General features: G+C 37.8%; 1 protein-coding gene across 2 annotated transcripts in view; it reads left to right on the forward strand.

Moving 5' to 3' along the window:
* The window catches only part of SEMA3A (semaphorin 3A), a 240,247-nt gene that overhangs the window by 134,219 nt on the left and 80,151 nt on the right, over positions 1–25,877 (forward strand). For both annotated transcript variants that reach the window (XM_075558474.1, XM_075558473.1), the window contains 2 exons: positions 2,316–2,409; positions 12,378–12,497. In XM_075558474.1, coding sequence (XP_075414589.1) covers positions 2,316–2,409; positions 12,378–12,497 — 214 coding nt within the window. The remainder of the gene's footprint in view (positions 1–2,315; positions 2,410–12,377; positions 12,498–25,877) is intronic.

Consider the following 25,877-nt stretch of genomic DNA (forward strand, 5'->3'; position numbering starts at 1 on the left):
CAGAATATGGAAGAGTTACATGGTAGGCACCTATGAATATGAATTAGTTACATTTAAAAACATATATGTGTACCAGTAAAAGAGACAGCGAACCTAAACTTTGTTTATGCAGTTGAGCAAAGCAGGAGACGAGCCTCGAGTGTATGCTAGTCTCATGTGACGAAAGATCGTTTCCATCTCCTCTTGAACCCTAACTGACATATTTGACTTCTCTTCCTATGAAGTCGAGCCCTCTACCATGTAAGTCAAGCATTCCATGGTGTTAGAAGTACTTCCCATCTACCTTGGCACTGTCTGATATACCTTGGACGTATGATCCCAGACAAAATGTGTCTCAGGCTTTGAGAGATAGATTGTCTATCTTTGTTACTACTGTTTGAGAATAAGAAATTTATCAAATTTATAACAGTGCTTCCAACCATACCATCACTTCACCTGTTAATTCTTCTAACCAATGAAAATTAATAACACATAAAATCTAATGCTACTTCCCTTGATTTTGGGTAATACAGTGTGGATCTATTACTGTTCATGTTCAATTTTTACTATTTCCTCGATTTCAATCATAATGCATGTAAATATTACTTTAAAGTTCCTGTGTGTTTTTCTTGCCATATGTCATTAAATTTCACATTACAGTTTTAATATCTAAGCATCTATGATGAATTGTATTTGTAAACAAGTTTGGCATTTGCTGACATATAAGTGTTGTCAAAGTGATATTTTTTTAGATTATGCTACTGGAATTTGCAATAACAGATAACAGCTTGTGTTAAATATTCATATTACTTTAGTCTAGTGGAAATAAGAGGAGTAATAATAAAGTAAAATGTACAGCATTGTATCTTATTCTATTTTAAAATGCTCATTTAAATTGTTCAACCATTACAATACATCTATCAACTTACATACCCTTACCTGCATTAACTTTTAGAGGTTGGACTTTCAAATATTATAAATCATGAACAAAGAGTTGAATCAAATAATTGGCTCACATAGGGCTAGCACCTAGCTCATTGTCCTTTCCATTACCACTTATCACAAGTCTGAGAAATTAATAGGCATTTTGAATTGTAGAACTAAGCCAGAGCACCATCCTTGCTAGGGAGTGTTAATTGTCAAATGCAGATTTAATGGAAGGAAGGGATAGAATCCATAACTCTCACTCAAAGTCATAAAAATGGAAAACATTTTTGGTTTGCTTCCTTTTCACGTTTCCTCTCTAACTCAGATGAGGTCTAAGAGTCATATTTGAACCAATGCCATAAACTCCATCAGAAATATTAAACGTTAAATAAAGTGATCCTTATTGACCATAAAACGGATACCGTTTGCTATTCTAAGAAGATTTAAAAAAACTTTTATGTGAATAGTAGGTGGGAAAACTATTTTATTTCAGTCTCTAGACAAGTCAATGTGCGACTGGAAATACCCTCCATGTTCTAACCTAATTAGTTCCCGGAGCACCTGGGTCAGCAGGGGATTTGTTCCACTGCTGTGTCGCACTTGCCGAAGCGAGACACGTGCTGACGACAGTCTCAGGCAAGAGGTAATTAGGCTCTTGTCAAGGCCTCCATTGTTCTTTGCTGTCTACCTTGTACCTCGCAACATGAGCTTATTTTCAGTTGAGATCAAATAGTCTTGTCCTAATGTCTAAGTACTTGTTCAACTAGGCCAAAAAAGCCCCTGTGATAAAAGGGTGTCACCTTTGTGCTTTTTTTACGTAATGGCATCACCTCCAGGCAACCTCGCTCAACGTATACAGTTTGATATTTGCCATGTAGGAGGTGCCTAAGCAAAGTTTCAGGTGCCTTTGCACCTAGCTATGTGGGTAACAGGCAGATGCACAAGCAACATGCTGGCACTGAAGGCGTGAAAGGGCACATGGGGAAATGGCATTGCTGTGACTACTTAGAATTTCCTTTTGAAAATCCTGAAAAAGACAGTATATTTTTAGATACATCCATATAGTGAGTGGAAACTTTTGTTCTATATGGAGGATGAAAAGGAGTGATTTTATCTAAATTTTTAATTAATTCCTGTAAGAATCAATAGGACAGCTAACATTTCCTGTGTTTTAGATTGCATTTTCACATTATAACTTGCAACATCATAAATGCTACCTAAACAATCCCCAAAGTAAGGTATTTAGATAACAATCGTTTTTTTCAATACCTTAATATGTTTCACAATCAGTAACATGACCACAAATATAATTATCTCTTGAAAACACTCAAACTCTCTTTGCTTAATAAACATGTTTCAAAATGGTTCCTTTTGTGAATAAATTCAAGTCTTCATTTTCTTCTCAATAGGACAACATTTTTAAATTGGAAGATTCACATTTTGAAAATGGCCGTGGAAAGAGTCCTTATGACCCTAAACTACTGACAGCATCTCTTTTAATAGGTATGTAATCACTAATCAACATCAATTTTATATAAAAATCAGCTTGCATGTTCTTTTTTAGCTTTTTCCATTTTTCATGTAGATCTAGTTTAGGAGGACTTCAGTTGTGAAATGTTCATCTATCAGAATGAAGAAGAATCACTAAATGTTGTTTGTTTTGACTATTAATACTATCTAATTTGTGATGTATTCTCTGTTTGGATGGTTTCCTATCTTCACACTGGATTGCCTAATCACTTTACATCCCTACATGAACTTTGACATATTAATTTTGTGAAAAAGTATTCTAGTTAGTTTTCATTCCATGAAAGACATTTATAAAGGGAAGTTGATAAGTCAGAGAAAAAATGAGATAAAATCAATCTTGTTTTGTAGTTCTAAGATATGCCACAGTGTCAACATTTGGACAATTTAATTAGCAGAAGTAATCTGGGATACAATTGAAAGAGACCCACCACACTACCGTGAGCAGACTAGATGCATCTTGATAACCTGATGGAAATTTCAGCCTGAAAGACAACAGTTCTATTCTACCTCTACAACTTTGCATCCCTCTCTCTTTCCCCTTTCTTTTTCTTTGTCTAAGGAAAGCTTGCTGTGCGGTGTCTCTACATTTCGTTTCCAGTCCCCCCACCCCAGTCTAGAGTCCCCTTTTCCTTTGCATCGCACATAGGTGGTAATTGGTTAGTCATAATTGGAGGTCTATGAAGGAAACAAATGGAAAGCATTTTAGCTTGTATTGGAAGTTAAACATCACTAATTCAAAGCAATCTATAAATAAAACACAATTCCAATCCAGACCCCAACTTCATTTTTTACAGAAATGGAAAAACTCATTACTAACTTTAGATGGAAAAGGAATAAAACACAGGATACGCAGCATAATACTTACGAAGAAGAACAAAATAGGAAGCTTCTCACTAGCTGATCGCAAAGCCAGTTATATAGCAGTGTAGTCAAAATATCCTCTGACTGGAACAGCAATAGGCTCCTAGACCAATCATAAAGAAAGAAGACCCCCAAACGCATTCACCCATCTACAAACAACTGATCTTCAACTAAGTGCCCCAAAATGTTTAAGTGGAAGAGAGATAGATCCTTCAACATGTAATACTGGCAAGCCTGGATCTCTCTCTGTAGAAAGAAGAAACAGGATCCAGTTCTCATGCCACATACAAGAAAAGATGAATCAAAGACTAAATGTAAATCCCAGGCCTATAAAGAGCATCAGTGAGAAAAAAGGGACAAATTTTAGGGCCTTGTTGAAGAAAATAAATATACTATGTAACAATAAAAAGAAAACTCACAGTAGACAGTAAAATAGATTACTGGATCTACTGAAAATAAGACACTTATGTCCATCCAAAGACTTCATCAAAAAGTAAATAGAGAACCCACAGACTGAGTAAATATCTTTTAGCAATGATACAATAGACAAGATAATAATCTCTAAAATATGCAGAAAAGTATAATATTTAAATTAGAAATAAAAAAATAATGTAACCAATACGTGAGCAAAAGAGTATAAAGAAGAAAAGTTCACCAAATGTAACATCCAAATAGCTAATAAACATACGTAAAAGGACTCATGATCATCATGCACCCAGAATCCACTGAGCAAGATAGCTCAACAATGATGGTACTAGAACACAACTTGCTGGAGAGGGTGGGGAGAGAGTGTACCTCCTGCACTGCTGGTGGATCTATAAATATGTGCAACCATTGAGGAAAGCAATATGGCTCAACCTCAAGCTGGGAGTAAAAGCTCCAGACGAGCCAACGCTATCTCTGCTGGGTGTATATACTAGAGAAGTAAGAGCTATCATGGGATCAGATATGTGCACACCCATGCTTCTTACAACATTGTTCACAAGAGCAAGATGTTGGAAACAGTCTAAATTCCCACCAGTTGAAGAATGGATAAAGAAACTTTGGTAAATACACACAAAGGAATTCTGTGCATCACTAAAATCCAGTGATGAAACCATGAAACATGGTGAAGCCTGGAGAACATTATGTTGAATGAAGTTAGTCAATCAGAAAGACAAATGTTGTATGAGACCAATTATGATAAGGACCAAGACAAAGACGTGCATACCAAAGGAAACAGACTTGGAGGTTCTCAAGGCAGGGACAGTAAAGGCAAGGAGATGAACTAATGGAGTGCATGGTTGAAAAATACTCACATGAATGACAAGCACATAGAGATCCTTAAGAAGGAGAGAAGAAGCCTGTTAGGCAGGTGGAATAGCATACAGGAGAGGGGCGGGGCACAGGGATTGATGAGTGATTTGAATGGGTTGAATGAAGAATTGATGGTTTGAAATGTAAACGTCCACCTATTTACACTAAAAATTAACTTATTAAAAACAGGATAGACTGTTACCTTTATTTTTAAACCTTTACCAACAACTTAGAACGCCAATGACTATGCTTTTCCTCCCTTTCTGATTGTCTCGACATATGCTAGATACATTATTTGATACTTGTTTCCTTCTCTAAATACAGTCAGATATTTTAGGACATAATAAAAGTAACAATGACATGTTTACATATGATTTTCTAATTAAATGTTGAGTAATGAGTCTAGATTATTGTTAAAAGTAAATTGAGATTTCTGTGAGAAGTATCATAAACTCATAGTCTATACAGCCTTTTTCTTTACAAATATCTTTTTCCTACTCAAAAAAAGCCAACCCCCCTTTCTGCATAATGACTAGATGATTAACTCTGAACTCTATTTTCCTAGAGTTCTCTAAAGTTCTTTATAAGTTTCACCGATCACTTTAAAGAAGAAAACTATTGGAATTATCACCTCAATTCCTTTCCAACTGTAGACAATCTCCGTCCATTTGATCCCCTTAAGCAGCAATTTAACAAAAGTTTAAGACCTAAGAGAATGCAGCAAATTTAGCATATTTGTAATGTTCCTATTCACAGAAGGCCTAGTCATTGCACGTTGATTTCCTTAAGGGTACCCACTGATATTTAAAATGTGTCTTAAACAAAGAGGAGGAGTCGAACCATGTTTGAACACGCAGCTCTGTTTATTTAAATTAAACACTAAATAAAAAAGAATGGGTATTCCTGAGAAGGCAGCGGATAAAGTTATGCCTAAAGCCGCTTTCATTTGTGGTATGTTTCTCAGTAAGGATTTGTGTGATTATTTATTTTAATATTCAGTTGAGAAAGGATGATGACAAGTAGATATTACATAGCTCATGTGGTATGCAACCACACAGAGTCCACCGAGAATATGAAATTGCATATTTTCTTTGTTTCATATGAGGATTTCTTTGAGAAGGCTGTATGGGCTTGTGAACAGGAAAAATGAATAAGGAAGTTCGGTGCGTTAAGAAGAGGATGTTAGGTTAAAGTGAACAGTAGGCATTTCAGAGAAGCAGCTTGTAAATGGAAGTCCAGACTTAATCTATCCAATATGGTAAAATAATTTAGTAAACTTCAGAGGCATGCCTATTGACAGGAAATATAATTCTAGCCAAAATAAATGAATTTCTGAACCTGCTGAATAGCATAATACAGCAAGAGACCTTGCTAGAACTAGTAAAATTCTTTAAAATACCCTCAGCACCATTTTAATTCAAGAGCTATAACTTCCTTTATTAAGATTATTTGATTCCTTTTTAACTATGCTCTAAATTCCTCCTCGCAAAGTACACTTCACTCCCTTTGTTGGATTTTCTTGGCATTTTCCCTTGTAATGTGTTGGAAAGAATGTACAAAAAATTAATGGGGACTCTTCAACGCATAAACATTCTATAGCACGTCCAATGATTGTCTGCATCCAGGGGTGGAAACTTTCCCTGAAATGTACAGATTGTTCACTATGTGGTCGAGACTGTGCATTGGCAAGGCCGCTTTTCTCTAAGGTGTGGGTGCATTCTGCTTCTCTAAGCACTTCAGACAGAACGTTTCAAGGTGGTACCAGGATGCTTCTCCCTCTAAGGTGAGGAGGAAATCACGTTTGGCCCCAACCATTTGTAAATTGTCCCCAAAATCCTTGGTAGCAGATGCTCTTAGATCACCAATCCAACTATTAAAGAGTTTCGATTGACAACCAAATGACAATTTGAATTTTTTTTTCACTTACAAAACTATCACAGCATATACGGTTTCCATGTGCCTCAGGTTTGCAAACCTAGTAACCATACGAAATTATGGTGTCTCACACCTGAAAAATACATATCCCTTGAACTAAGTTCCCAAATCCTTTCACATGTCCTGTAGCTCTCAAATTACTGTCAGGAAGGGAATTGTCTCCTTTTTCAAAGACTATATCATCCAAGTGAAGTTGTTCCAGTATTCATGTTTAAATGTTTTTATTTTATCCACCTGCACATATTTTTGTGACCTTATCTAAATGCCAGGTGTGAGCACAATATAAGAATAAGGCTTTTCCCCCACTAATTATGTATCACCACACATTTTCAACATGGTAAGGAGTAGTCGACTTGAGAGCAGTTTAATTTTCTCATTGAATTCTCTTCCAGGCATTTCAATACAAGTTATTCAGAATTATTCCATCACCAAGATATAGTATTGAGGTCTGTTTTAAAGGTTTGAAACTTTTAGTGAAGAATCTCAATTTGGAATTTTGCCTTGTCCCAGGTAAAAGAGGTACTAGCATAAAAAAAAATTTAAAAGCACTCATGGTGTTAGAGCAAGCAAGGATCTTCCTTAATTAGATCTAATTGAGAAAATTACATGAAACTCTGAACCTCAATTTTCTTACATGTAATATGGCATGGCTACATTAACACCAATAATTTATTGTTAAGATGAACTATGGTTATATATGACACGGGGACAACAAACTACTATGCATATGGCTATACTATGAAAGGTTTTTTAAAACTTTTTGGAGATAATCAATTAAAAGACAACTGAATTTTCCGCAAATTTGTGAAGCTGTCTCATGGAAAATTCCATGCTAACAATGCTAGCCAATGGAGAAAGAGAGAGATTTTGTACCTATAGGTTTTATATTTTTAATTTTCACCGTATGCACATATAAACTAATAAAAAATGTTCATGTGACAGGGACAAAATTAGTAGCAAAGACACAACATTCCATTCGGTGTTTAGACCAAGAGCCTAATAAAAATTAAAATGCAAGAACATTGACCTTCCCTACGCCCTTTCACATCCAGGAAATGTGTTTCCTCCATGCTGTTTGCGTGCATGAGACACCCAGAGAGAAGTTTTTCTGGTTCCTTCTGTTTCTAATTACGCTGTAACTCTATGAATGGAATTGACTTAAGGTGTTAACAACATAATGGCTTGGTCTTTGGGTTTGTTTGATTTTTGCTCATGTCCATGTCACACATTTCACCTGTGCTAGTCCTGCTTTAGTTTCATCAGGAAATGTTTTCTTTTCCCCTTGCCTTCTGTTTCTCCCCAGCACACCTTTCTAAGGAATTGTAATCCCATACACTAACCCATCTAAGCCACATATTTACTGCATTTGGAGCTGAGGACAGGACAAATCTATATGAACATTTGTTTAATACACATGTCTCCTGGTATCTCAACCATAGAGGAAATGCAATACACTAACCTTTGTTCATCTCAGTAAAGAAGGCTGTTCCTAGAGACGGTTACGAAAGCTCACAGTTCAGAAGATGGTAGTATGCTCAAATACAGCTTTTATATTTGACAATTCCTAAATGGTTGATTATTCATCTGCCAGCACTAATTTCTCTTAGGCCAATGGATTCTTTTTGAAACATTTAATTCCCTATCTAGTAATTTGTTAGAGAGGCTTAACTTGTTAGACAGAATATATAAAGCTACACTTTTTTATAGATATAACAAAACTTGAGCCTATTTTCTACCATCAGTTTAATAAAATCCATGTCATACTTCTTTCACTAATGCATTATTCTATATGAAAAATACCCAAATATACATCTGAATCAGTGTTGAAAATATTCACCGAACATATTTTGGGGATCATTGAGAAAAGTTCTATGAGTGTCATAAAAACCGACAAAATTAACAACAGGGTCAACACATAATGATAATTTCATTAATGACCTAGAGACTACAGTGGGCTCCCATTGAAGCTATGTCTTATTCAAAACAAATCCAACATACATATCCTGCCTTTCTTTAAGGTGTCTTAGATCATTTTAGATAGTTACAGAAAGTAAGGCATCATTAATCTGGGATGAACGTGCTTACTGATATTAGATGAAATATACACTGGGTTGATATTATATTTCTACTTAAAGAACACGCACAAGTAGGAAATGCTTCATCCTATACTATTGGGTCAAAACAACAAAGATTCTCTCCTTTTTTGGAAAAGACTTCCCCGCTGAAATCTCAGCAGTAAATCTGCTCTGAAACCTAGAACAAAGACACAGTTGTCGATACAGAGCACCACCAATATCAGAAGGGCCACTTCATCCTCTGCAGTGCTCCTGCTCCTAGGAATCACCCGACTCTAGCCAACAATACTATTCTTATGGGAGGGAGTTTGCTATGACTGGAGGCAACTAGGCTCTAAACTGCACTTGACTTTCCTCTAGACAATGATGTAATTTAATTCTGTTTTTTTTTTAATAATGAATTGAGTCAGTAGTTCTTCCTCCGAGCCTTTCTCTGAAGACCTTGCCATCTGCTACAGAAGGGAAAGAAACTCAGTCTTTCTGCAAGTTTTCATTTTTATTGATTTATGCCTTCTTGACAAGGGCGTGGATAAAAAGTTTGTTAGAAATAGTTACAAAAGTCTGTAAGTTAGAAAATGATTTAAAAAATAAGTTTCCAAACGTACGTAGCAGTCTATTTCACCCAAACAGCCAGTGCACATGGTCATAGCAATCATATTTAGGTCTCATCCTGTAATAAGCTAAATGACAAGAAACAAAAACAGAAATAATCAACCATGAATCAATGCCATTTTTTATAGTCTTCTGTTTCTAGCTACCCACCTCAAACACATGCTCTCTGTCTACACTGATATTAAATTGGTGATTTTTTTGTTTTCACATTTGGTTGCCCTAATATCTTTTGTGTATGTCCAATGACCAATCTTATGGTTCAAGACAACCTGCTTTAATATTTGTTTTTGTTTTTCAATAGACAGAGGAATCAATCATTTGCTGACCAATATTCCAACATGCCATTTGAAATTGGCATGAACTTTTTAAGTTGTTTTCCAACGATTTTATCTAACACTTTATTCACACAGACCAAGAAACATCTATCACCTTAAATTTTAAAATCAATCACTTATAATAATTAATTATTCATAGAAAGGCATTAAATCAACCTTCATAAAAATGTCAGTGAATTAGTACAGGTTATTTCTTTGACTTCTGCTCAGATATACTATACTGCAACATATTGTCAGTTTAAGACAGATTTGAGTTTGCTTTTTAATTCAGTGAAGGGACTCTCGAAAAAAAATACACCACACTTCAACAACTACAATGGCCCTTCACTAGAGGAAAACATGGCATGCTTTTTCTAACCACTTTTCTTTTTTTAAAAAACAATTTCAGGACTTACAATTCACATATCATAAATTTCAGTAGTTCAACCATTTTCAAACAAATGGGGTATGTATCACCACAATCACTTTTGGAATATCTCTTCTTCCTTGTAGTCATTGGGGTTAGCTACACATTTCCTACCAACCGCCCCTGCCATGCCCCAGGAAATTCAGGAAATAGTTGTCTCTATAGCTTTACCTAATTCAGATTTCATATACAGAAAAGAAACATACAAAATCAAAACAAGGCAGCAACGTCCACAAAAACCAACCATACAGCAATGATAGGTTAAATAGGAAAAAAACTCAATCAAAAAGAAAGCAGAAAATATAAAAAACTGGCACAAATACGCATTGCATCAAAGAAGAACAATGACAGCTGCCTTATTTCACCCTTACTGTAACTGCGGTGATGATCCCAGCGCCGTTCCCAGCCCAAGGTCCGTCTGTGCGAGATAGTCCCTGGAAGCTTCATCCACGTGAGAGATTACAAATGGGATTTGGCCTTTCACTCTCATCCACAGCTATTTGAAAATTGAGAGTTGAAAATTAAAGCTTTAATATCATCCCCCTTCTGGATTTGGAGTTTAATATTTACAATCCTTGGATCGAGAAGTGTTTTACAGCTCAAGTCAACAGCTCTGTATTCATTCTGAAAGCAGGAACTGGGCATTGTTCAATGTCGGTCCTGCTCTCTGCTTCTCTATTCTGGATGTTCTCCAAAGCCAGTCAACAGGACAAGTGTAGGATCAACCTTAAAAAAATCACTTATGTCAGACCACTAGGTATATCTTTATTACCAACCCCTTACTTGCAAGTAGTAATTGGAAATGTAAATAAACACTATTATATAAGGAATCAAGTGAATAAAATGGCCCATATGCTTTTTTAATAGAATATTTGTATTTTCCATTTATCTAGCACATATGAAGTTTCTTTGAAAATAGAAGTGTTATATAAAATGCATATGTTATCATTTATGTATGTCCTTTTTATTCCCTATTTTTCAAGTCTGTGACTACAGAAATAATAAAATATTCATTTCAATATCAATCATATATCCAGATTCACTATAATTTGGGGAACTGTAGGGGAAATTTTCATAGATTATGTTTTGCTTTAAAAATAATTCACTGTATATATGTAAACTATCATGGATTAAACTATAATATGGAGCACTTACTGTTTAATGGAAATAAAACCTAATGTACACAAATTGCAATTATTGAGGGGATGCCTTGTAACAGACATGGGGTTAAACAAGCCTGAGTTTGAACCTTCACCTTGACTTGCCTAGTAATTAGCTGAGCAGCCTTCTGTTTCTTGAAATATGGACAGCAGGATTTACATCACAGAGTTCTTAATAGAACCAGATGAGATACTTTGAAACTGTCGACCTCCGTCCTTGGCTGCCTGACAAGCATGGAGCGGTATTCAGTAAATATTAACTTATCTTTCCCTCCCTTTCTTTGTCTCCTTCAACTCCTTACCCTCTGATTATGATTTTCCCACATTTCAACCCTCCCCTAGAGTTAATTTAAATAGGTATGAATTACTGAAAAAAAATGGATTGCCATATATGTAATTCACAAAAATACAAGATACAAGCTCAGTTTTTATAACTCGGTAGTCATTATTACCTCCGTTTTCACAGTTGTTGCTATTTTTAAATACATTTCTGCTTTATCTGAGGCTACTTGTTCTTGAGTTAATGTTATATGACGTCAAGTTAGAACGCACCTTCTTGATATGTTACAGTGCAGTGTGAAAGAATAAATGCGAGAGGAAGTTTAGCAAAGAAAATATCAAACCTATTAAAGTTATATGATTCACATCCATGGATAAAGAAGTATAATTCGAAATTTAATTTCTATTAAAATAAGAACTACACAACAGGAGCTAGTGATAAATCCCTGAGTCTACTAAATCGGGATATTAGGGCCAGAGTAGCATGACATGTATAAGAGCAATGTATGAAAGACGATTGCACTTTATAATGGGAAGGCGTAGAATTCCATGATTTGGTTAGTGAAAAAGAGGAAGGCCGACTGAGATGGACGGACACCGTGGCTGCAACATGGCTTCAAGCACAGGAATAATCGTGAGAAGACCGCCGAGCAGGCAGCGTTTCTGTCTGTTGTGCACAGAGTTGCTGTGGGTCCAAACTGGCTGTATGGCACCTGGCAACAACAATGAGGATTCTGATTCTTTGCAGCTTCCTAAGCTACTAGGTAGCATGTGTCAAATAGTCTGTGAATGGTTATTTGATATAAAGTAGAGCTTTTAATAATAGTAACAGGTGAGAGACAATGATGAGATCATTTCTGTTTTCTTTGAAGCATGGTTATAACCTGAAGTTTCTCTTTGGGTTTGGTTTGGTGTGGTTTGAATTTTCATGCTTTAATGGAATTACATTGTGTGGATCTGATTTCCTATTGTAACAATACAGATGGAGAATTGTACTCTGGCACTGCTGCTGATTTCATGGGGCGAGATTTTGCTATCTTCAGGACTCTTGGACACCACCACCCCATCAGAACAGAGCAGCATGATTCCAGGTGGCTCAATGGTAAGTGGTCTATCCAGTAAGGCCGGTTCGTAACATGAAGTAACTGTACTGCATCGTTGTAGACTGTAGCTGGAGATTTGCTATGCTGGTGAGCTACATGATAGTGGTGACTTGGGAACTGTGGGTGTGAGAAAACCGGACAAAAAGAGAGATTAAAAATACAGGATAATACTTGCTTTGTGCCAAAACTGAAGTGTCTCAGTGGGCAGCTATGGAAAGACGTGGTCCTCCAGACACAGAAAGGAGCCAGTGGCGGGGGCGGGTGTGTGTGTGAACAAAAAGATAAGCTGACTCATCATCCATCCTGACTTTTCGAGATACCATAACAAATCTCACAATGTAGATGTCTTGCTCTTCCACATCTTTTGAGAGTGCCCTCCTAGCTACTGATTGTTTAAGTAAAATCAAAGCACTGAAAATAATATCACATTGTTAATGTTGTCACATTTTGAAGAGTTTTGCATCAATATTTCATTTTATATTACTTTATCCTTCCAAACCATTCTCATTTTATAGATTAGGAAATTAAGAACAATATCTTACCTAATCCCTTAATAAGAGGTTTGGGGTAAGAGCACAGTTTCTTGAAATCCCCTATTCCCTTACTACCATGGAGTGGGTCTGTAATGACAGCAACCCAAAAGGGAAGAGTACAACTGTTTCTTGGGGTTTCTCAGACGCTACAGCCGCACAGGAGCCAACAGCCTCATCTTTTCCATGGTGTTGCTGGTAGGTTTGAAAAATGGACCTTGTTAGCAGCCCATGCTTAACCTACTGTACCACCAGAAATATCTGCTGTGTGTGTGTGTGTGTGTGTGCACGCGCGCGTTAGCCAAACCAAACTCACCGCCATTGAGTCAATGCTGGCTCATAGCTATCTCCTATGTGTGTGTACGTGGGGGGAGGAGGAGCGGGGATCCTTAACTGTTTACTGGGAGAAAAAGTCGAGTCTTTCTTCCACAGAGTTGCTGTTGGTTGTGCACTGCTAACCATGCAGATGGCAGCCCAACTCAAAACCAGGCTCCTTTCTTTTTCTTCCCCTCTCTCTCACATTAAAGATAGATGATAGATAGATAGATAGATAGATAGATATTATATATAACATGTCATTTAGCCACATCATAAAATGTATATACCTAAAATAAATTTGATGTTCAGCTTTTACAACAAATCATTTTTCTTTCCCCTCTGACAAGAAGTAAATTTTAAATGCTTAATTTTAAATTCATAAAGGATTTTAATAAATATTCCCCAAATAACCTCGCAGTTAGTGATTATTTATATCTGTCTTTAACTTTATAAATTAAAGCTGCCCAATCTCTTAGACCTTGAACTTTTTCCTAGTTTCACATGACTCATTAATAAGAAGAGAACCCATGTTCTCAGTAAGACACTTGATTACCTCACTCTGAACTTTCACGGAATGTGCTTTGCCTGTTCTTTGTACTGGACAAACTCAAACACTATTTAATTATTTCTGTTCTCTGTTGACTTGGTAGAGAAAAATCAAAATACTTTATCTGGACAATTCTATCTCTGCTAATTCAAAGGGCCATGTGTTTTATGTGCTATTGCCTCATATTATAATGTGATTATTCAAAACACATAACACACCTCAACGTAGCTCAGTCAATAGTTCCTCCCTCCTGCCAAGACACTTTCGATTGTTCTATGCATTAGTGAGAAGGATGTATCTCAGGGCTTCCAAGCTAGTGCTTCTGTCTTTGCCATTACTTAATTGCATTGATGTTCTTCCAGAAATTTACCTAATTTACATTTCTTTCACTGCCTTCTTCTCTTCTTCACTGCTAATTTATTCTACTGGGTCTTTCAATGTGTTCATTTAAGCTCTCCGGAACCCTTCTTTTAATTGTGTATTGGTAGGACATTTCATGTGTCTAAATCTATAACCGGGTAGTGTTTGTTTTCTCAACTCCAATACCACGCATAGTCACTTTACATCTGACTTACACCTACTATGATAAAAGTCAATATTAGCTTCTAGAATTAAAAAAACACACACACACACATACACGCCAGTCACTGTCCTAGTCATGTACTTCTGCAAGTGTTTACTTTTACTGTTCTTTGAAATTACCACACTCATTGGCAACATGAAGCCTTCATGTCCAGAAATATTTTTGTTCTTTTTCACCTATGAATAACGCATACGTATTCATAGACTCACCTTAAATGTAACTTTTCTTTAAATAATAACGTTGGAAACAACTGGGCTTCCCTGTTTTGTTTTTAATTTATCTTTTCATTTTACAATATTCTGTTACGCTCAGCAGAGAGCACACCTTCAAAAAATTAGTGGGCAAATACTATTATCTTATTTAATTCACTGTTTCCATGAACTTTCTTTATGCTCCAAAATTATCTATCTTAACACAATTCCAATTGACCACAATTTTTATGCAGATAAAATTATAATGTTTTCAAAATCTTTTTACTATAAAATTTAGGTGTCTTCTCCTTCCCCCCTCCGCACCCCCAGTTATCTTTCATATGCAAGAAAGCAAAATCAGTAGGAAGAAACTCCTTTAACCATTGATATCTGCTCTCTCTGGAAACTGGAAAATTTATGTGAGAGGAAAAATATTTTGTTTTTGTTTGGAAAAAAGGAGACTTTGATCTACGAAGAACCCTGAAGGGGATGCAAGCTTTCACTGTCCCTGAAAAATAAACCTCATTATAAGAAGGACTAGCATAAGGGAGTGTGTAGTATCCATTTCATTTTTTATGGTTTGGGGAGAAAAAAGCCATCAAGTGAAGGCTGGCTTTGTGCAGCACACACACATGTTGACAGCTGAGGCTGAAGAATTTACACTGTGGGAAAATACAGTCATTGTCCACAGCTCTGTACTTCATCTCTGAAAATGTGTCGTTCGTGTGAGAATTCAGTTATCAGTCTCTCAGCACTAAACGTGAGAACTGAGTTTTCCAAATTAGCATGGAGGCTACATCTGACAGGGTGCAGAAACCAGAACTGGTGCAGGATGGAGGATGTAGACATGTTGGAGATAGGACCAAGGGACTTTGAATCACGAGCCTCATGGAGTTAAATACCATTCCAGGATAAAATTGGAAACATAATGTTTACATGTGCATGCATAAAACAAATGAGTGTTGAGGCACCAGTGCACACCACACAGTCATCTGTGCCTGCCAGAAGTGAAAAATGACCTTGCAAGGGGCCGTTTCAAGGGTCTTCAGGGCGATTAAAATTAATCTTGGCACAGGACTCTTTTCAAATCAATTCAATTCCATTAGAAAGATCAGTTGGCCTGTTTCAGATGAACACTCATTTCTGTTTCTCCTAAAGAAAAATAGCAAATACAAGAGCAGTCTGGAACCGAATTTTAAAATATCTTGATCTTTTTAAATGGGGTTTCATTAATTTCATAATTAGTCACTAAAATGTGAATCTAAAAGTGCCAATAAAGCTTGAAGTTCCATTTCATTTCAAAACAATGGATGAAGAATGAATAACACTTGAGTGAAGATATCCAAGAGCAATCGAGACTATTGATTTTTAATGTAATTGCTCTGTGTCCTTACTTACAGTAGCCCTTAATTTAAAGTCTCTGAAGGTTAGAACAAATTTTATTTCAGAATTTTTACTGGCTGATTTGATACCGAGCTATTTTTTTAAATTATCCACTTGGTAGATCTAGCTCAAATTTACTTATTGATGGAATCATTTTCAGTACTGTTTACCTTTTGGACTAAGATTGAGATAGTCATTTGAAAGAGACTGTGTGTTTTAAGAAATAGCCTTGAGGACATAGTGGTGAATGAGTCCGGCTGCTAACTGCAAGATCAATAGTTCAAATCCACCAGCTGTTCATTGGAAGAAAGATGAGGTTTTCTGCTCTTGTAAAAACTTACAGACTCAGAAACGCACAGAGGAAGTTCTACACTGTTCTTTAGGGCCCTTAAATGTCAGAATCCACTCAACGGTGATAGTGAGACATTCTTTAGAAGTCTTGGTAGCACAAGGATTAAACACTTGGCTGCTAACTGAGAGGTTGGCAAACCTACCTGGGGGTGGGGGGGGGGAAGGCTACACACAAGAAGCATGGGCACTCTATTGCCCTAAATAGCCCAGCCTAGGAAACACCATGGGCAATTCTACTCTGCCACATCGGGAGGGCTGTGAGTCAGAGATGACTGGACTGTACACAAAACATGCACATTAGATTGAAATAACTTGGTTGCACCTTAAATCAGAGCCTCGTATTAATTTAAATTTTTTTTCAGAACGTTTTTGTGAAAAAAAAACATGAACACATGATAATGTATAAAAATCATCAATCAAGTTCTTGACACCAGAGCACTTTAAACCAGGTCATTCCAGTTTGATCTTCTGCTATGAATTTTTATCCATTGCCCCCCCAACCCTACCCCAGCTATATTGAGCCAGAATGTATGTTTTAACAAGATTCGTATGTACATATAAGAAGGGCCCCGGGACCTGTGGGAGCCACCTAGAGACTGCTAAAATATAGATTCTGACACAGGGTTATCTAGGGCGGTAATGCAAATTCTCAGCAGAGGGTCAAACCAGAATGAACTGGGTTGAAACCCGACCTGGCACTCGGTAAGTGCTTAATAATTGCCAATTCTATCTGTGTCCTCTAGCGCCTTTGCAGCATGGCAGTGTCATCAGACTCGTGCTGCCAGTGATTGCATTCGAGTTAGGGTGAAAGGGCAGCTGGAGTCAAGTTTAATATGCGAAACCTCATGGAATCTTGAGCGAGCCAAGGCCGGCACACACAAACAGCCCCAATTACAGCGCCCGGCATGTGGGACCTTCCCACTTACTGCAGGAAGACCTGTTTTCTCTTAGTGGCATTTCCTGAAAGGATCGTGCTTGTGGACAGACCAACCAGCGTGATTTTTTCCTGTAATTGAAATGGTATGCACATCTTCATTCCACTGCCTCCTGCTTCTAGCGCTGTAGCGGGATCGCCTGCCCCGGCTGAAATCAGCCTGCTTTCCTGGATGCCAGTGCACGCGGCTGTGTTACGTTCTTCTCAAAGGTGAATTGCTCCGTTAGGTGCATTTTTAGAAATGATGGATCTGGAAATATGACTATCAATAAATCATGAAGGCACATATTAAACCTACGTAGCACCAAATACCCCTTCTCAAATCATGTGTACGGCTCTTCGGGTATATTGTCTTAAATGTAATTTTTGGAAGCACACATATGTCAGAGTATCATCGGATATTTTTCATTAAGTGAAATATTTCCAGCTTTGTGTAATTTCAGACTTCTTAATGATGCCATATTGGATTGGTTTATGGCTTCAGATAAACTGACTTTTTTTGCTGACTTTTAGAGAAAGCCCTCTAGCCTTTATTCTATGGTTGTGTTTTACAGAAGACTAGTAAGCACTCAGTTCAGAAAATAGCAACGACAGAGAAGTCTCTTGGGTTTCCAAGACTGTGAAAGGAGGATCAGGACACAGACTTTTGCCTTTCACATCACATTCACTGTGAGCTGGAATTTCTAGTCATTTGCAGCCAGGTGTACAGACACAAATAACAACGCCTATACTTAGATATTCTTCCTGGAATTACACTGAGACACTTAAATATTTTAAAGAAGAATTCCTATCTATAGCTAAACAAAACATAGTTATTCTAGCTTTGTTTCTTCTAAAGTCTCTTACCGGTGTGTGTGTGTGTGTGTGTGTGTGTGTGTGTGTGTGTGTGTGTGTGTATATATATTCCCCTTTTAATCCTACTGAATAATGTTCATCCATTCAAGGATAGCCCCTTTTAAAAACAAAAATATACCATGAATGTCCAAGTGCTGATATACTTAGTACACTCACAACATGTTTTTTTTCCCCTTAGAGAACTAGAATTTGTCCAAATGTGCCCTGATATAATTCTCCTTTCCCTTGGTCAATTTCCTCCTCACATGTTACTTAATGAAGATAATCACTTTTAACCTGTTGTATCTGAAATCATAGTGCCCTAATGAAAAATAAATAAACACTTGTGGGAAAAATGAACCCAGTAGTGTCTATCTGTTTGATAACTAAATTGTCTGTTTGTTTGTTTGTTTGTTTTCAAGCTTTAAGGAACTCTAACTGAATCACATTGTTAGTGTATGCTTGAAAATAAAATTAGAAGAGGATAAATTGTACAACTTTCAAATAGGACAGTCTTCACAGATATTATTGCCTATGGAGGAATTAACATGGGAACTAATGGTGTTATAGTCCCTTAAAAGAATTTCATGTTGAATATTCGGATAAGTCTTTAAATTCAAACCAACTTCTCCTTTTCTCTTGGTTCGGACATTTTTCCCTCTGGCCTCACCATCAGCGTAATGAATACAGAGCCTGTCTGTACCAATTTCCCCTGGTGGAGCCGCGACTTTCAGAGCACAGTGGGCCTCAATAGGGATTTACTGCTGACTGGGCAATCAGGGCTCATGTGTGCAGTGACATCAAGCAGGAGATTTACCCAGAGAAGTGGATGCCATGACAATGTGTGTAACCATGGTGTGACCGGCCTCCCTGACATGGCTCTCAAAAGCTTTCCCTCTGTGAAAACAGAAGCCTGTTTGCAAATTAATTAGTTTCTGGCGGCAGCTTGATTGTTGACCCAGAGTTTGTAGAGTGGAAAAACAATCAGATTAGTGTGCTGGGGTAAAAGACCAGTGTGCACTTGCGTGTGGCTTGCTCAACTATTGAAGCTCTGAATGGAGTGAAACAAATTCTTTTCTGAGAAGCCTAGGCAGAGGTTAAGTGTGATGAGACTAGAGCCCCCAACAGCAGGGGCTGGGGAATTAAAGGATTTTAACCACAGAAAACTGAATGACTGGAAACAATCCTATTGAATTTCAATGGCATGGAGAGTTTTGATTTAAAAAAAAGAGAAGAAGTCACTTGTAAAGTTCTAATCATTATGAACCCCAGGAATATGTTTATAATAATGCTATCCTATTAAAAGAGTATCCTGGAACAAATGTTTCAGAGGGAAGATTTCAGATACTTTCGGAATGGAAGGTTCACTTAGCAGGTCTCAAAGGGCATGTGAACGCTAATGGAAAGACAGTTGTAAAGTAAGCTAGCTTTCTGTATAGGTAAAGCATGTTGCTGGATATATTTACTTCAATTCTTTTGTTATGTGTAATCCTTGATCAAAGAGATTTATTGATGTGTAATAATATAGTATGGTATTTATACTATGTTTTATATTATGCATATTATATTATGTTTTTGTAAATACATTTGACTTAATCCTTACATCCAGATATGATGTCTACAATTTAAAAAGGAATTCTGAACGTAGTTTTTGATCATTAAAATGTCCTTTAATCCCAGAGTTATTGATTTGGTTGCTTCCCATCGAATCACCTCATACAGTAAACTGTATGTACTTTGGTTTTCAGATACCACTGGCAGAGGTCTCCCTAAAATAAGTCCTGATCTCTCAATCACAACACTTTCCAGTTCAAAAGTCATCTCTGTCTCTTCATTTACAAGCCACATAAATCCACACTTCTCTGCTTGTCAAATCTTTGATAATCGAATCCTCTGTGAATGCCCCGATCCTAAACAACCATTAAACCTTTTCATTCTCCCAGTGGGTTTAATACGTTCTCCCCGTTGAAGCTCTTGGATGTGCTGCCACTGTACATGCATGAATATGTTTATCACAAGCCCGTAGCACCTTTCGGTAGAATATAGGAGGTATTGAATCAGGAGCCGCTTAATGAATATTCTTCTCCGATTCTGAATTTGAATGGTCTAATGTGTACGCTAGAACCTCCACATGCTACTTTGATATTGAGATGTTTTACTTTCTGTCACGTCATCACACATTTTCAGTTTATAAAATAGAGGCAATGATAATACTGCTTGCTGCTTTTCTGAGGAAATATGAGATAGTCCAAAAAAGTCAATCAGCATCTGAAACCATGAAATAAATGTTCCTAGTAATGGTAGTTTTGGTCATGCTGTGTTTTTTGTATAACTCCCATTTGGCAAATTACTACAATGAACTAGTCTGAAATTCTCCTCAAGTTATTTCGTCTTCATTCGAGCAACCAATAACTGTTTAATGTATTAGTGCATCAAGCATTTATAAAATGTGTAGGTTTAAGAATATAATATCACGTAAAAATCTTTAAATGTGGCTTAAACTAGGCAGCCAAACAAACCAGACCCACTGTCTTCAGTCGACGTTGACGCACAGCGTCCTGCTGTGGGTCTGGGAACTGTGATTTTTTAGGGAAGCAGCATACCCTTTCTTTCTCCCGTGGAGCCGCTGGTAGTTTCGAACTGCCGACACTGGAATCGCAGCCCAAGCACAGCCACCACACCCGCAGGGCTCCTAAAGATAGACAGCGGACTCAGTAAATACCCAAGCCTAGATTTAAAAACATGTGCTATTTAAGTGTAAAGTTAATTCCAGTGAGTACGGTACTAATCAGATCCCTGGTGGTGTAATGGGTTACTCATTGGACTGGAAATTTCAAGGTTAGCAGTTCAAAATCACCATCAACTCTGGGAGAGAACGATGAGGCTTCCTACTTCTGTAAAGATTTACAGCTTTGGTAACCCCTAGAGACAGGTCTACCCTGTTCTATAGGATTGCTATGCGTCTGAATTGAATCAATGACTATGGGAGAAGTACAGTAGTTAGGATTTAATTAAAGAAACCATCAGATAAATTTTCTAATAAAAGTGTTCCTAATAGATTGATTACGAGAGAGATTGACCACATTTTCCACATTAGGGAAAACCTCATGTGTGCTGCTATTTCACAAGGTGACTTTTAGCTCTTTTCATGATAGGGTGTTATTTGTAACATTTAGGGTAGGCCTTGGGAGCCTGGCGTCTGTCAAGCTTGCCGCCTGACTTGGGCCGTCACCCAGGGCAGCAGACAGCTGACTTTATCACTCTGTGCTGAAAATTTCCCAATTTTTGAATGGAAATAATAATAGTTCTACCCTCAATCAGTTGTTCTGATGACCAGGCATGAGTTAATGGATGAAAAACACTTGGAATAGCGATTGTTGCTAAATAATGGCGTGGAACTTGGAATCTTAACTGATAGTAACTGATTTCACAATATTTTGTTAAAGTTTCTAAGGTTGGGACAATCGGAAGATATTGTCAATAAAACGGTAGTAAAATGCACATTCTTACTTATCTGAACATCCACATATGTCTAGGGAAGCAAGGAAGGAAAATATGGCCACAAGAAGCAGAAATGATGGCGAGCCTTTCCTGAGATGACGCATACATGCAGAGCGCCCAGGAGCGCCAGTTCCTTTTGCTGAAAACAGACGTCCTACTGCTGCACATCCATAACCAAAAACAAACACTCTCATAATAATTATAACTAAGTCCCTCACAGATAGCAAAAAGACATCGCAGTATTACAAACGTCACGTATTAAAAGACATGACAAAAGACTATCCATGAAAGAAGGGATGTTTGAAATGTTTTCAAAGTAAATTTAAATAACAGTTGAGTGCACTTAGATGCCGCCGGAGTTACAGTGCTGAGCTGCGCGCTAAAGACTTGGCACTTTAAACTGTTCCAATACTCTGCAAGAAAAAACACGGATAGCCTGGTGATGTCGTGGGCAAGGCCTGGGCGCTGACAGCAAGGTCAGCCACTTAAACCACCAACCTCCCCATAGGAGGAAAGCTTTCTGCTCACATAGAGTTACACCCCACTAAACTAAGGGCGGGCAACAGAACAGCCAGGGGAGCAGAGCAAGGAATTCCCGAGGGAGTACCAATAATAGACTTTGGGGCCAGGGCATGGCACCTCGTCGTTCACCTGGAAAACACTCCTAAAAGTCAGCAAACAGACCTTGAACTATTTCCAGGCTTTAAAAAAAGAAAATTGTCATTAGTTTTGTTGTTGTTGTTTTTATTTTGTTGGTTTGTTTTGCTCTCTCTTGTTTTTGTGTATATTATTATCTCTGCGGGTCTATCCAGATAAGATAGGCTGGATAACAATCTGGAGGAGAAAACAACTGGACCAATGGTTCTGGGGCACATGGAGAGGGGGAGGTGGGGGAAAGGAAGCAGGCATTAACAAACCCAGGGACAAGGAAACAAGTGATCCAAATTGGTGGTGAGAAGGGTGTAGGAGACCTGGTAGGGCTTAACACAGGGCAATGTAACCAAGAGGAATTACTGAAACCCAAATAAAGACTAAGCATGGTAGCAGGACAAGAGAAAAGTAAAAGGAAATAGAGGGAAAAAACTAGGAGACAAAGGACATTTATAGAGGTCTAAATACAGTCATGTACATATGTAAATATATATATGATGATGGGGAAATAGATCTATGTTCATATATTTATAGGTTTAGTATTAGGGTAGCAGATGGACATTGGGCCTCCACTCAAGTACTCCCTCAATGCAAGAACATTTTGTTCTATTAAACTGGCATTCCATGATGCTCACCTCTGACATGATAGCTGAAGACAAAGTAGGTGCATTAGCAAATGTGATGAAGAATGACGATGGTGCCTGGCTATCAAAAAATATAGCACCTGGGGTCTTAAAGGCAAGAGGATAAACAAGTGGCCCTCTAGCTGAGAAGCAATAAAGCCCACAAGGAAAAGCACACCAGCCTGTGTGATCACGAGGTGTCCATGGGATCAGGTATTAAAGAACAAAAAACTCATATCATTGTGAATGAGTGGGAGTGAGGAGTGGACACCCAAAGCCCATCTGTAGACAACTGGACATCCCCTTTCAGAAGGGTCACAGAGAGGAGAAGAGCCACTCAGGGTGCAGTATAGCAACGATGAAACATACAACTTTTCTCTAGTTCATGAATGCTTCCTTTCCACCCACACTATCATGATTCAAATTCTGCCTTACAAATCTGGCTAGACCAGAGCATGTACACTGGTCCAGATAAGAGCTGGTAACACTGGTAACACAGGGAATCAGAACAGATAAACCCCTCAGGACCAATAAGAGAGTGCTGATACTAGGAGGGTAAGAGGAAGGTGGTGGGTAAAGAGGGAACTGATCACAAGGATCTAATTATAACCCTCTCCTTGGGGACAGACAACAGAAAAGTATGTGAAGGGAGATGTAGGACAGTGTAAGATATGAAAAATAATAATTATTTATAAATTATCAAGGGTTCATGAGAGAGGGAGGGTGGAAGGGGGGATAAGGAGCTGATACTAAGGACTCAAGCAGAAAGCACATGTTTTGAGAATGATGATGGCCACACATGTACAAATGTTCCTGACACAATGGATGGATGGATGGCTTGTGGTGAATTGTATGAGCTCCCAATAAAATGATTTAACAAAGAAAAAAGAAAGAGTTACAGCCTTGGAAACTCACAGGGGCAGTTTTATCCAGTTCTGTAGGGGCAGTAAGGTTTGCCTCGATGGCAGTGAGTTGGGTCAGGTCCACTTCCCTAAAGGCATCCGCCCTGGCAGTGCTATGAGGAAGTTCGATGCCGTCTCACAGGGTCACTCCTGGATTTCCGAGAGAGCAGAAAATCTCATCTTTCTCCTTTCAATTGCTGACCTTGTGATTAGAGTCCAGTGCAAACCCAGATGCCACCAGGACTCCTCTTTCACAAATCCACTCACTGCCATCCTAGTGACCCCATCCTAGTGATCCCCTGTGGGCCTCCGAGATGATCACTGCTTCCTGGAGTACAAAGCCCGTCTTAGTCCCGCTGCATGTGTAACCGCCCCCCAGCAGGGCTCTTGAGAGACTAGACTGGACATTGAAATAAAAGCCCTTCTCCCACACGAACACACCCCTTGCTCACAGCAATTTGTTAAGTTCATAAGGCCCATGTATCCTTCACTTAAAACGTTCAGTTTGTGCTATATTCTGTTATAAATGTGGGACTACGTTTAGTTAAAGATATATTAATATATATATACACACATTTGGAAGCAAATTACAATATCTCATTAGTACTAAATCTATACATTCCCATTTCCATCCAGATGATTCCAGAGCAACGCAGCCCTAGACAGGATTTCCACAGTTGTAAATCCTCATGGAGCAGGTCGCCTCACCGTTCTCCCAGGAGCCTATGCTTGGGCGAACCCTAGACTTTGTGGTCGGCAGTCCAAGGCTTACCTGACCATACCCCCAGGTCCACTTTGCTGACACTGGTTTTATAAATTATTTTTATAAAATAGTGGTTTATTTTTAAACAATTGTAGTTCTATTAATTTATAAAGCTATTAGTACTGATTTTATACATCACTATAGTTGTGATTTAAAAAGAAATCATTAGAAGTGTAGTTTTTATGATTTGCTGCATCACAACTATTTTTAGATTGGATGTGGGTTGATAACATAAGGAAGCCATCACAAATATGTCTCTTCAATATGCTTATAAATTTGTCTAAGTTTATATAAGCCCAAATAATCACGTTTGTTATTTTAATTCCAACTTTAAAAGATGCCAAAGCTTCAATATCAATAAAATCTATTCCATGTATGCATTTATAAAATCTTAACATAAATGTGTATGAGAAATCAATGACTTCAGATTTAGTTTCCCTTTAGGATGCTCATTTAGTTTTCAGCTTAGTATACAATAGGATTTAAATTACACTTGGTGCAGGGTTGTATTTTGGGGTTATATGTTAGACCCCAATTATAACTGACTGACCTTAACCTCCCTAATCCAGAATGTTTAGTAATGCCAAGTCTAATATCAAACTGATGGTTGCCACTTAATTCCTTAACACCCGTGAGAATCAATATTAATGTGCTTTCTAAAGACAGGAAAGAGTGAATGAAGGAACTCTTCCTATGTCCTGGGAGGAGAAGGGCACACGCTTACACATTTCCGAAAGAAAAAGGGGAATTCTGAAGGTAGAAAGTAGATACAACATCACACAACCTTACTCCTTGTCGGTGAACTGCAAGGACATTGAGGCCTAGTAAACACGGCTCTGTTCAGTAACTGACCACGAGATCAGGTCATATGCACCAACCTCTCCAGGAGAGAAAGATGCAGCTATCCTGAGTCTCTGTGTGTCCTAATTGACTTCTGACAGTGAGTTTTGTTTGGCTTCCTTTTTAAGATTAACCAACTAAGTACCTTTACATCTTTGATCAATTATGATTCTGCATAGTTTGGTTGAAGAACAATTATGAAACTCTTGGGAATGTGCTGTCTGCCATAGAGGGTTTGACTGTGATCTCCCAGTTTATTTCTGTTGGTTTACCTAAAGAGAGGGGAAATCACATTCTTCATAGGTGCAATCAAAATAAATAAATATATATTCATAAATAGTAAGAGAAATACAATGTATCAGAAAGTGGATTAATGTGTATATATAGTTAGGTTAGATTTTAACACCTTATCAATTGTTTTCCCTTTT

This window comes from Tenrec ecaudatus, chromosome 9 (assembly GCF_050624435.1).
Source record: "Tenrec ecaudatus isolate mTenEca1 chromosome 9, mTenEca1.hap1, whole genome shotgun sequence".
Taxonomy (NCBI): Eukaryota; Metazoa; Chordata; class Mammalia; order Afrosoricida; family Tenrecidae; genus Tenrec; species Tenrec ecaudatus.